We start from the raw sequence: 12717 nt of genomic DNA on the forward strand, positions 1-12717 counted from the left end.
TTGCTCTTGTTCTTCAGAAGTCGGCTAGCACTTTCCTAATGGGCTTTGAAAGTAATGGGATCCTTCCTCCAAGGTGAATTCTGTAATCTGGCAATGTAGCAGGTCCCTAGATGTCCCTGAGATGCCTTGGTGGGACTCTGCAAAGGTCTGTGTATTTTATACAGGTAAAAGCAGAGCCCGGGGTGTGGAGAATATACTGCTTGCTACTGCTGCTTAGTCCTCAGCACCTGTCCAGGGTGGGGCTCTGTGATGGAAGCAATGATAACCTCGCTTGCTTCCGTTTTCAGGTGGGACCCTGAGTTTACCGACTTGCAGCCATGAATTTTGGTTGGCTGCTCTTCTTGGTTTTGCTGAGAGACAGCATCACACTATGCTGTCTTGTATGGCCTCTAGCTTGCAATCCACCTGCCTGGGCCTCCTGAGATCAGAAGCGTATACATCCATGCCTAGCTGTGCTGTGTGCTGAGAAGTCCTGTATGACTCTCCTGTGAATCTAGGGTCTGAATCTAGCTCTTGTCCCGGGCTTCCACTCTTGGGAATAGAGCAAGCTAGTCATTACTTGGAGGCTCTGCTAAAAGAGCTCTGGGGACAGTGCAGGGCAGCCGTTGCAGTCCAGGTCTGGAATGATGTGTGAGCCCTGTTAAGGGAGGATCTTCCAGAATCTCGAGAAAACATTCTGAGCAGGTAGGGAGAGAAATATGTGGGAGTTACATGGAAAGGCTGACACTGCAAAATATAAGTGGTGGCACATGGATGATACGTGTGCACACACGTATGTATGTATGTATTTTTAAATGTGTATCTATTTTGCTTTATGTGTGTGAGTGTTTTGTCTGTGTGCATTTATGTACACCATATAAATGACAAATGATAGTGAGCCACCATGTGGGTTCTGAGAACTGAACCTGGGTCCTCTAGAGAACAGCAAGTGCTCTTACCTGAGAGCCACCTCTCTAGCACCTGTATGGTTTGTTTTTGAGATAGGGTGTCTCTGTGTAGCTAGCTGTCCTGGAACTTGCTATATAGAGCATGATGGCTGGCCTCAAGCTCAGAGAGATCTAACTGCCTCTGACTCCCAAATGCTGTAAAAATATGTGCCATGCCTGGCACTTTGCTATATTTTTGAAATTTAATATGATGATATACTGGGGTAGGGAAACATCCTGAGGTCTCAAAGGATAAGTAGGAGTTTAATGGAAAGGAAAGGACATTGCTGACAGAGAGGGCCAGCTCCCCACCATCCTGAGCGGTGTGGTGAGTACATGAGGCCACCTCCCATCCTTGAAAGTCTAAGACATGTTTGGAGATGACCCATGGGCTCTAGAAGGTGATGCCCAGGGCTCTGGAGAGCCTTGGAAATGTTTGCAACAACATGCCATGATTCTCCCTGACTTGCTGGTCTTTCACCTTGCCCTTGGCCAGTTTGAAGGAGAACTGACTGACTTTTTCCTTCTCTTTCTCCAACCAAAGCCAGCCAAGAATTGTTGCTTAGCCATAAGTACTAGACAGGGTCATGCTTTCTTGTCCTGGGCCTATGTGGTGAGGTCTGCCTTTGTTGGAGAACCTCTTCTAGGGATCATACTTCCTTCTCCAAACCTAGGGTAGGAGTCTTTGGAGAGCCAAGAGGGAGGAGGGGTCTGTTCAGAGAAACATCTGGAAGGTCCAGACACTGGGATTCCTTCTGTGATGCTCAAGAAACTGATAGTGCTCTTCTGGCTAGACAGAGGGTAACAGGCCCTGCAGGGTGGTCAGATCCAGGGTGGAGGAGTCTCAAGAAATCCTTTTGGTCAGGTAAACACCAGACTTGTTTACACAGCCAAGTCCAGGTCTCTTCTGAGCTGATAAATATAGCTGTGTGGGGGTGATCCAGGCTTTATGTGCTGGTGGGCACTATGGAGCCCTAAAGCCGAGCACTGTGGGAGGAGGGCGCACAGTGAGGCTTAGGACACACAAACCGCAGCATTGAGGGCTGGAGCACTGAGGGGTAGAGGAATGCTCCCTGCCTTATCTATTCATTCTCTCAGGGACATTGGGAAGTGCCCGCTATGTACCAGCCTCGGTGCTGGGGAAATGGGAAGGGAGGTCTTCTAGGGAGGACAGTGGGATGATGAGACCAAAAGAGGCTAAGATTGCCCGTGCCTGCTGTGACTAGATCTGGTACTCTGTAAGACCCATCTTCAGACCAAGCTAGTTCTGAGGTGGAGCTGAGGGGAGGAAGTTTGGCCAGCTTTATTGTTTGCATTATTAGCTCCCTGCGGTGTCCAGGAGCAGTATTTCATGTCTGCCTTCACCCCCACCCCCACCCCCACCCCCACCCCCGTAGCCCACAGGAAGGCCAAGGGGCCAGCCTGAAAGCCTGACATATTTCTTCTGTTGCATCGTCAGTCTGTCATACAAGATGCTTAAGGCGCTCTGCAAACAAAAGCCTAGCTAGGAGCTTGCTCTGGGGCAGGGTGGCTCCTATGAGGTACAGGGTCTGTCTTAAGAGGGTATAGCTTTGAAGAGTTGAGAGGGTTTCTATGATTGCTGGGGTTTTCAGGTGCCCTCTTTGGCCAACAGAGAACTCTGTGAGAACTGGGGCACATCTGAGACCCCAGCAAGGTAATGTCCATGTCACCATAAAGTACCTGATGCTGTCATAAGATACAATCATGCTATATTGCTAGCAATGCAAGTAAAGCATCCCCATTTGTGGAGGGTCTTTCACGCTGACCACCAATCTATGCTCTAAATGCAATGCTTTCACGAGAGAGAGAGATTCTACTTCTGAGGAAATCATGCAGTGCAAGTGCTTGCCTGAGTATGTAAGAACTGGCCTGAGTGTTAACTGCTGCATTGTTTGGCTTGGCCAAAGAAAGACAGATATACCACAAGCCACATGCCCAACAGTAGTGGAATAGCAAGCTCTGTGTAGTGTGGCATACATGCAAAGAAACGAGGTAGTCTGTACAAAGTGGCAGGCAAAGGAGCCCAAGAAGCAAGCCCAAAGAACCATGTTTTCCTACCTTAAAAATGATTTGTACAGGGCCTGAGAAATGGCTCAGCAGTTAGGAGCACTTGCTGCTCTTGCAGAGGCCTCGGATTCTATTGTCAGCACCCACACTGTTCAATTCACAACTGCCTGTAACTCCCGTTTCAGAGGATCTGACACAGTCTCCTAGCCTCCGTGGACACCTTCAGTCAGGTGGTGCACATGAATGTTCTCAGGCACACACACACATAAAATTTCAAAAATCTTTTAAAATGATTTGTAGTTAACTGTTGAAGTCATCTAACACCTGAGCCCGGACAGTGTGTGGCAGAACCTTAACACTAGGGAGTGATGGTTTAACTTTAGAACCAAAATCAAACATAGATAAAAGCTTAACTGACAAAGACAAAGCAAAATGGGCTTTATTGTATTATTTCAGTCATCCAGATTCGCCCCAGGTAGAGTGTACTTTCTCATAAAACTGCATCAAAGCCTATTCCGTTTGTGATGGTTTAACTTATTTTGTTTTTAATGGAATTATAGGAATGTCTGCTTGAATAACTTTATTAAATTATATCTTTATAGGTATCTCATATTGATTTTCAAATTTATTTGCATTAAGATATTCTTTTTAAAAAGTGACTTGTACCACCACGTACTTGTGTACACACAGCAGTGTGTATATCTCTCTGTGTGTGTGTAAAGCGTGTATGCGCATGCTTGTGCCATCTGTTGAAGTGCTTCCTCTGAGGCAGGAGAGGAGAGAGCTGTTCTCATTCTGCACACGTCTGGTTTTATGAACAAGCATGTTCTCCTTCCATGACTTTCAAGAATCAGTACAAATCCTTTCAAAGGCAGTCGAATGTGAGAAAAGCATTCCCAGCAGGCTCTGCCAGAAGTGCATGTGTTTCCTAGGAGTTGAACAGGACCTGCCGGGCCATGCAGCACCGCATAGTGGAGCTCATCTCCCGAGTGTCCAATGAGGAGGTCACGGAGGAGCTGCTGCACGTCAACGACGACCTCAACAACGTCTTCCTCCGCTATGAGAGGTGGGGCCAGAGTCCTTTGGGGTCTTTTCCCTAGAAAAGATGATTGGCATACCAGAGGAATTTCATTCACAAACAAAGCAGGGAGAGGGAGGCAGAGAGCCTGGGAGGTGTTCGAGGCGGAAAGTTCTCATCGCAGATGCTCATTTGTTCTTGGATGACAGAAAAAGTGCTTCTTGTTCTCCAGAGAACAGAGCAGCAGGTAGCTGACTGCAGAATCCACCTCTGCTCTTTGTGAGTCCCAGGGAGGCTGGGACGGGTCTGCACCTGCTCCTTTGATGATCCTTTGGATTTGAAAAGGACTGGGGGAGGGGGACCTTTACTAAAGAAAAGGATTTCCTCTATTTCTAGTCTTGAAATGAGAAAAAAAGATCTTTTCCTTTGTAAATGTCAGTAGTCTGGGGTATTGAGTGAAGTAGGCAGGGTGTGAACAGTTTCTCTGGGGAAGCACACATTTCTTCAATTCTTCCTGCAGCCAGACTGCGTAAAGTGACAAACTTGAACCCTCCTTTTTCTTTCCAAAGCCTCCCACAAGACAGAGTCATAAAAACATCTCTTCTGGACCTAGCATTGAGAAAACAGCTCCCATCTGTACCCTGGTTTGGGCAGTTTCCCAATTGGCCCAGGGTTGTGGCTTGCCTTGAGTCTGGGCCAGCCTTCTCCATTAAAAGAGCCTGCCAGCAGTGTGAATCCCTTGGAGGCTTGTGGCCCATTCCCTCTGCCGCCTGACAGCTTCCTGTCTAGGTTTGTCAAAAGACAATGATCTGACATAGTTAAGAACAAGAGGCAGGCACTGTTTGCCTATGCGTTGAGGCTCAGAGGGCCATCCTGTGCTTAGCTCCTGACTGGCAGAAGGGATGGGTGGTCCTGTACTCATCGAGTGGATGATCTCTATGGGAATGTGGGCTTGCTGGCAGCATGTCCAATCTGAGGACCCCACCTCCCGGCCCATTAAGTCCACTTAAGCCTTTATTGGAGGTATGTAGCAAGAACTAATGTGGGACTGTCACCTGTAAGTCCATTGCAGGTCCAGAGACTTCAGAGGCAGCACTGGGCGTCAGAGACTGCTGTTGAGAGCCACACATTCTGGTTTCTTAGTCTATTGTTTAATTTATTTTGATGAGATTTTTGTTTTGCTTTTGGTTTTTTTTTTTTTTACATTTTTTTAATTAGTTACACTTTATGCACTTTGTATCCCCCATAACCCCACCCTCCTCCCCTCCTAATCCCACCTTCCCTCCCCCTTCTTCACGCATGCCCCTCCCCAAGTCCACTGATAGGGGAGGTCCTCCTCTCCTTCCTTCTGATCTTAGTCTATCAGATCTCATCAGGAGTGGCTGCATTGTCATCTTCTGTGGCCTGGTAAGGCTGCTCCCCGCTCAGGGGGAGGTGATCAAAGAGCAGGCCAATCAGATTATGTCAGAGGCAGTCTCTCTTCCCATTACTATGGAACACACTTGGACACTGAACTGCCATGGGCTACATCTGTACAGGGGTTCTAGGTTATCTCCATGCCTGGTACTTGGTTGGAATATGAGTCTCTGGAAAGATCCCTGTGTTCAAATTTTCTGGTTCTGTTGCTCTCCTTGTGGAGTTCCTGTTCTCTCCAGATCTTACTATTTCCCACTTCTTTCATAAGATTCCATGCACTCTGCCCAACAGTTGGCCATAAATCTCAGCATTTGCTTTGATAGTCTGCAGGGCAGAGGATTTCAGAGGTCCTCTGTGGCAGGTTCCTAACTTGTTTCCTGTTTTCTTCTTCTTCTGATGTCCATCTCTTTGCCTTTCAGGATAGGGATTGAGCATTTTAGTCAGGGTCCTCCCTCTTGATTAGTTTCTTTAGGTGTACAGATTTTAGTAGGTTTAGCCTATATTTTATGTCTATATGAATGAGTATATACCGTGTGTGTCTTTCTGCTTCTGGGACAGCTCACTCAGGATGATCCTTTCCAGATCCCACCATTTACCTGCAAATTTCATGATTTCCTTATTTTTCATTGCTGAGTAATATTCCATTGTGTAGATATACCACAATTTCTGCATCCATTCTTCAGTTGAGAGGCATCTGGGCTGTTTCCAGCTTCTGGCTATTACAAATAAAGCTGCTACAAACATGGTTGAGCAAATGTCCTTATTGTGTACTTGAGCCTCTTTTGGATATATGCCTAGGAGTGGTATGGCTGGATCTTGAGGAAGCGCTATTCCTAGTTGTCTGAGAAAGCGCCAGATTGATTTCCAGAGTGGTTGTACAAGTTTATATTCCCACCAGCAGTGGAGGAGGGTTCCCCTTTCTCCACAACCTCTCCAGCATGTGCTGTCACTTGAGTTTTTCATCTTGGCCATTCTGATGGGTGTAAGGTGAAATCTCAGGGTCGTTTTGACTTGCATTTCCCTGATGGCTAATGACGTTGAGCATTTCTTTAAGTGTTTCTCTGCCATTCGATATTCCTCTATTGAGAATTCTCTTTAGCTCTGTTCCCCATTTTTTAATTGGATTACTTGGTTTGTTGCTTTTCAGCTTCTTTAGTTCTTTATATATACTGGATATTAGCCTTGCTTTTGTTTTTTAAGGAGGGGTATAGAGAACAGAGTCTCTGTCTCTCTCTGTCTCTCTGTCTCTCTGTCTCTCTGTCTCTCTGTCTCTCTCTCTCTCTCTCTCTCTCTCTATATATATATATATATATATATATATATATATATATATACACATACACACACATATATTATATACATGTATGTCTCAGACTGGCCTTGAGCTCATGACCTTCCTGACCCAGTTTCTCCCCGATGCTCAGATAACAATGATACACCACCATGCCCATGTAGTCTTTCCATTTTTCTTTTTACTTTTGTTTTTGTTTTTCAATAGATACCCTCCCTTCACTCCTCCCCGTGCACTCCCCCACTGCTTCCCTTTAGAAAAGAGCAGGCTTCCCAGGGATAACAACTGAGTGCAGTGTGACAAGATGTGCTAAGACTAGGCACAAACCTTCATGTCAAGGCAAGTAGGAGGAAAAGGGTCCCAAGAGCAGGCCAAAGGGTCAGAGACACCCCTACTCCCACTGTTAGGAGTCCCACTAAAACACCGAGCTAACAACCATAACATATATGCAAAGGACATAGCGCAGACCCACGCAGGCTCCATGCTTCCTGCTTCATTCTCTGTGAGCCCTGCTTAGTTGGTACTTGAACATCTCCTGATGTTCTTGAATCCTCTGGCTCCTACTATGTATGTATGTATGTATGTATGTATGTATGTATGTATGTATGTATGCATGTATTTATTTATTTATTTGTTTGTTTGTTTTTCTTGTTTGGGGCAGGATCTCTCTATGTAGTCCTGGCTGTCCTGGAACTTGCTATGTAGACCAGGCTGGCCTCAAACTCCCAGAGATCCTCCTGCCTTTGCCTCCCAACTCATGGGATTAAAAGCATACACCACCATGCCTAGCCCATAAAAATAAATAAATAAAGAAGGCACAGCCTCTATGAGCTGCCATGGCTCACTTAGGTCTACTCACCTTTCTGAGTCAAGACTTTCTTCTTTTCTGTCTTTTTCTTTCATATGCTGGCCAGAGCCTAAGTATGCTTTCTTTGGTACTTTGGTGCTTTCTCTCTTATCTAGAACACTTGTCTTTGTCACACAACTCTTTGCTCTTTTGTATTCTACCTATGCATCTAATACACTCTCTAAACTCAAAACAAAAGCCCTACAGTGTACATTTAGGCAGACTGTTCCTTCTGGGATCCCTTGTCCCAGATGCTGATGCCACCCACTAGGGGGTGGCAGCATAGAGCATCGTCTCTCTGGAGTCTGGTTTCCTGGGCTGGAGTAAGGTGCTTTGCCTGTGTCCTTTTGGAGCTTTTAAATACAATGCAGAACAGATCTATTGTTCCCTATGGACACCTCACATCTCCTACCAGGTGTAAGAATGACTTCTGGCAGAGGAGATGTTTTTCTGCAGTTGCTCTCAGCTAAGCTCCCTTGGTAGCCATTTGCTGACTGGGTGTGGAGGAGAGTGTCTCTGGAAGGGCCTGTTCTGTCTTGTCTTTCTGGCAGCCCTTAGGTAGTTGGCACAAACCATCTTACCATTTCTGGCAAGGCCTTTCTCTAGCCCCGTGTCCTGCTTCCTGAGGTTGGGCTGGGAGAATTTTAGCCACGAGCTGTTTACCCCCAAGCAGAGCTCTGTGGAGTAGAGAGAGTAGAGGGAGGGCTGCACTTACTGCCAGATTTCACAAATGACCATGTAGAGACCCGGTGACACAGTCACACCTTCAGGGACTGGCGGAGCATTGGGGCCAGAAGTGTGGGCAGATGGCTAGGGATGCTTCTGGTAGCCTCCTCCTAGAACCTGTCCCTGATGCCAGCTCCAAGTACAAATGGGAAGAGATAGTGGAGGTAAACCTGTGAGACAGGAGTCCCATGTCAAGGAAAGCATGACACAGTTGAATAATACTAATGGTACTGGCCAGCCTCCTGCCTCTTCTGGGTCCCAGTGTTCTTCTTAGGGTATGAGCATAGTCCTTTGGGCCTCACTGACAGTCTCCTTATGTCTGCTCTCCTTTCCATTAGGTTCGAGAGGTACAGGTCCGGCCGATCTGTTCAGAATGCCAGCAATGGAGTAAGTGTCCTGTGGCCCTCCCTTGTCTTTTGAAGTGGGCACCTATCCAATACATACATTAGAGCTTTTAGAGTGTGCCTACTCAGGCCTCCTTTCTGGTTTTCTAAGTGGGAGTAAGTACAAATACTGTATAGCAAGCTCTGTTAGGAGGGAGCCCAGCAGAGAGCTAGCAGGCATCCTGATGGGAAGGCAGGAGGAAGACAGTCCACAGCCCAGAGTGAGTCACCACTTTAATGATTCACTTTAATGAATCACCACTTTAATGAGAAGGGAGAAGAGTGGGCCAGGGTATGGGGCTCACTGATAACTCGGGTTCACTCTGCACCCTTTAGGTAGGTAAGGAGAGCCACCTTCCGTTTGCTAGACAGCATTAATGCCCTTCCTTATGAGTGTATGCAGGGCTGTATCTGCGTAGCCGGAGCTTAACCCAAGGGCTGACCTCACTGTCAACCTCATGTCCTGACAGGTGCTGAGCGAAGTGACTGAAGACAACTTAATAGACCTGGGCCCGGGCTCTCCCGCTGTGGTGAGCCCCATGGTGGGGAGCACAGCGCCCCCATCTTCTCTCTCCTCCCAACTCGCAGGCTTGGGTGAGTGTCTGAAAGTGGAGGAAAGGACCTCCCTCTTCCCTCCCTTCCTCCCTGGATATCTTTCTCTTTGTTGGGAGGTCAGACAGAGCCTTTGGAGTGGTCCCCATGAAGGTGTGTTCCTGGGTCCCAGCCAATTGCACCATCGTCAATTCATAACTTCTTTCCTAAAATTTAAAGTTTAAGCCCTGCTGGAAAGTAGAGGTGGAGGACGTTCCAAGGATGTAGAAATTGTTTACTTTTTAGAAGACAAGTAACCTGCCATGTTTTATCTGGAAAATTCTTTGTGCTTGAAATGATTTATTTTTCATTATTAGCTAGGCTAAAGGTGGCAAGTGAGTCTCATCTCACTGGCTGCTCAGAACACAGGTTTGATGGGCAGCTAAAGCTACATTGCCCTAGTTTCATTTCTGTTACTGTAATAACTACCCTGACAAAAAGCAACTTAGGGGAAGTTTATTTGGCGTACAATTCTAGGTTGCAGTCCATCATTGCAGGGAAGTCAAGGCAGGAAGTTGAAGCAGCTGGTCACATCTACAGTCAAGAGCAGAGAGAATGAATGCATGTGTGCTTATTTGTGCTCAGCCCTGCATTCATCATACAGTCCAGAACCTGAACCCACGGCATATTGCTATTCATGATAGATGGGTCCTCCCCCTCCATTAATGCAATCAGAACAACCCCCTAAAAATGAGCCCATAGTCTCAACCTGATCCAGAGAGTACCTCGCTGAGATTCTCTTCTCAGATGATTCTAGATTATGTAAAGCTGACAATTAAATCTAACTGTTACACTCCAGTCCCTAAAAGATGAATCTGTGGTAGATTGGCAATGTCCGCACGGGGCTAGGAAACAGAAAGTGGTGGCATGATTTATTTGCCTACCTCAAACTATATCATCAACCTAAAGTGTTCTATTGTCTGAAATTTAAGAGAAACTCCTCGCTTTTCCACAATGAAAGTGTATGAATGACTCTGTATGTTTCATTTATACCAAGTTATACAAAATTAAATTCTAATATTGGTAAAAAACAAAACAAAAAACAAACAAAAAACAAACAAACAAACAAAAAAAAACCATGGCCTTCAAAATTCTTTCCTCTACCTTGATTTTATGTTTACTTTTTCCTAATAATTCTGTATTTATTTCACTTCAGTTGAATTAAACTTTTATTCAGTGGCCTATCAGTTGTTACAATTCTGGTGTCTCAGAATTCTTTGTATAATAGAGTGGATGTCTCTGCCTTCAATTTATCTACTGATTACATATATACATATATATACATTAAATATATACATATGTCATATATGTATGGCTTTAAAATTTTAAATTAAAATGATTTCTTTATTTGGTGTGTATACATGTATGTGAGTTTGTGTGTGTGCGTGCACATTTGTGTCGTGGTGCACAGGTGGAGATGAAGGACAACTTGTGGGAATTGGTTCTTTCATCATGCAGGTTTTAGGGACTGAAAGCAGGCCATCGATCTTGGTGACAAGTACCTTTACCTGTTGAGCCATCTCGCTGGCCCTGTATTGATCCTGGCTTTTTGAATAGCTGCCTGGAACTCAATATGTAGTGCAAGCTAGTCTTGAATTCACAGCAAGCCTCCTGTCTCAGCCTCTCAAGTGCTAAGAGTTCAAGTGCAAGCCACCTTGCTAGGCTCAGGTCACCACATTCAACACCTAAAATTCAAAGTAGATCCACTACTTTCCTTTCTTTAAAACGCCTGGTACTTTTCCATTCTCTGCTTCATCTCATTGTTCCTTTCACTCGTCCCTCTCAAGGGCTAACACTTCCCATAGCCTGGCTCTCCAAACCCTGGCCTCTGTCCATCCTCTCCCCCTTCTCTTGCATCTTGAAGGGCCCACCCTGAGCCTCTCCCAATATTTAAAGCCAAACATTGCCAAGGTTTGGGCCTCCAAACTGTTCAGTTTTGCATGAATTCCTGAGGTGGAGGACCACGCAGATTCCACCTGACGTACCTGAGTTCTGGCTCTGAGTGCCTAGGATGTAGCTTCCAGATAAAGAAGTGGCTCACATCCTTAGACTTTGTGTCTGAGTGGATGTGAAGGGGCTCCCGAGAAGGACATGGTAGGAAAGCTGCAGGTGTGCTGACCCTGGTCCCCGTCGTCTCACTACCATCAGTATCTTCTCTATCCAGGATACCTTTTCCCCTCCTTGAGCAGTTTCAGATTCAAGGCAAAGCCTGTTTCCCATCTAGCTTGCTCCAGCTCTTGTGTATGCTGTCCTGGGAGTGCTGAGGACAGCTTTGTCACCCTGCAGTGTCATAACCCACTAGACTATCATCCTGACTTTTGGGGCATTCCATCAAAAACCCCTATTTTGGGGTCAACAAGATGTTGGCTCAGTGAATAAAGATATTTGCCATACAAGCCTGATGATCTGAGGTGCATGTATATGGACATACATACAGAGAGAGAGAGAGAGAGAGAATGATAATACAATAATAAAACAGTTTTACAAGTTTTTTTAACCTGCTTTTTTTTTTTTTTGTTTTCTCATCTGCTTCTTGTTTTGTTGTCACAGACTTGGGGACAGAGAGTGTCAGTGGCACCCTCAGTTCACTCCAGCAGTGTAAGCCTCAGGATGGTTTTGACATGTTTGCCCAGACCAGAGGGAACTCCTTGGCTGAACAGCGAAAGACGTATGTGGGGCTCTTTCCAGTGGCTTTTTTCAGGCACTTAGGAGGGGGGAGCGGGTTGTCCCAACTGGGTCACATTAAAAGAAGAAGAAAAAGGAGAAGAAGAAGAGGAGGAGGAAGAGGAGGAGGAGGAGGAGGAGGAGGAGGAAGAAGCCCTTTCTTTACCAGATTTAAGACTGCTAGAAATTTAAAAATACCACAGTGAGGACTTGTTAACTGCTAACCTGAGCGAGTACCAGCCCTGTCTCTCCTCCTCTGCCCCAGGGTGGCCTGTTTTTGTGTGTCACAGACTGTTTTCTCTTTCCTAGAGACCTCTCAGGGCTTGGTAGAAATCCTGCTTCCCTAATATGACAGCCACACAGACCCTGCCTCATTCAGCCCCTCTCCCACACGTGGGCACCCAGACCTACTCCCTCCATACAACCAACTAGAAAAAATAAAAAACAAAAAAGTCAAGGCAGAGGCTTTTCCACAGTAGCTTGGGCAAAATGAGCCACACAGAAATGGGAGGGCTGATTCCAAAGCAGACAGCCGCTGCATCTAGAAATAGCACACCATCCACTCAGCCCAGTAGAGGTGATACTTGTGACATAATTGCTTTGTCTTCTGAAGCCTCTTCCTTTGAGGACTTCCAGAAAACTTTGGACAGCTTTTTTTTTTTTAAACTTCAGTATTGTTACTCAAGGCAGGGGTGTTTGAAAAATATACTATCCCAGGTCTTAGAGGACTGACTTTAGGCGTGAGCTGGTGCCAAAACTTACCTCCTCACCATATCTGCTGGGAGACAGACAGACTAAGATCACGCCTGAGGCAGCTACCGAGGAAA

The 12717-nt window shown here is 46.0% G+C and overlaps 1 protein-coding gene across 4 annotated transcripts in view; it reads left to right on the top strand.

The window, feature by feature from the left end:
- The window catches only part of Tom1l2 (target of myb1 like 2 membrane trafficking protein), a 122555-nt gene that overhangs the window by 95018 nt on the left and 14820 nt on the right, over window positions 1-12717 (top strand). For all 4 annotated transcript variants that reach the window (XM_055593941.1, XM_055593942.1, XM_055593943.1 and 1 more), the window contains exons 8-11: window positions 3887-4020; window positions 8591-8639; window positions 9106-9229; window positions 11777-11894. In XM_055593941.1, coding sequence (XP_055449916.1) covers window positions 3887-4020; window positions 8591-8639; window positions 9106-9229; window positions 11777-11894 — 425 coding nt within the window. The remainder of the gene's footprint in view (window positions 1-3886; window positions 4021-8590; window positions 8640-9105; window positions 9230-11776; window positions 11895-12717) is intronic.

The sequence above is a fragment of the Psammomys obesus genome, unplaced genomic scaffold (assembly GCF_907164565.1).
Source record: "Psammomys obesus unplaced genomic scaffold, mPsaObe1.curated_primary_1811, whole genome shotgun sequence".
NCBI classification, from domain to species: Eukaryota; Metazoa; Chordata; class Mammalia; order Rodentia; family Muridae; genus Psammomys; species Psammomys obesus.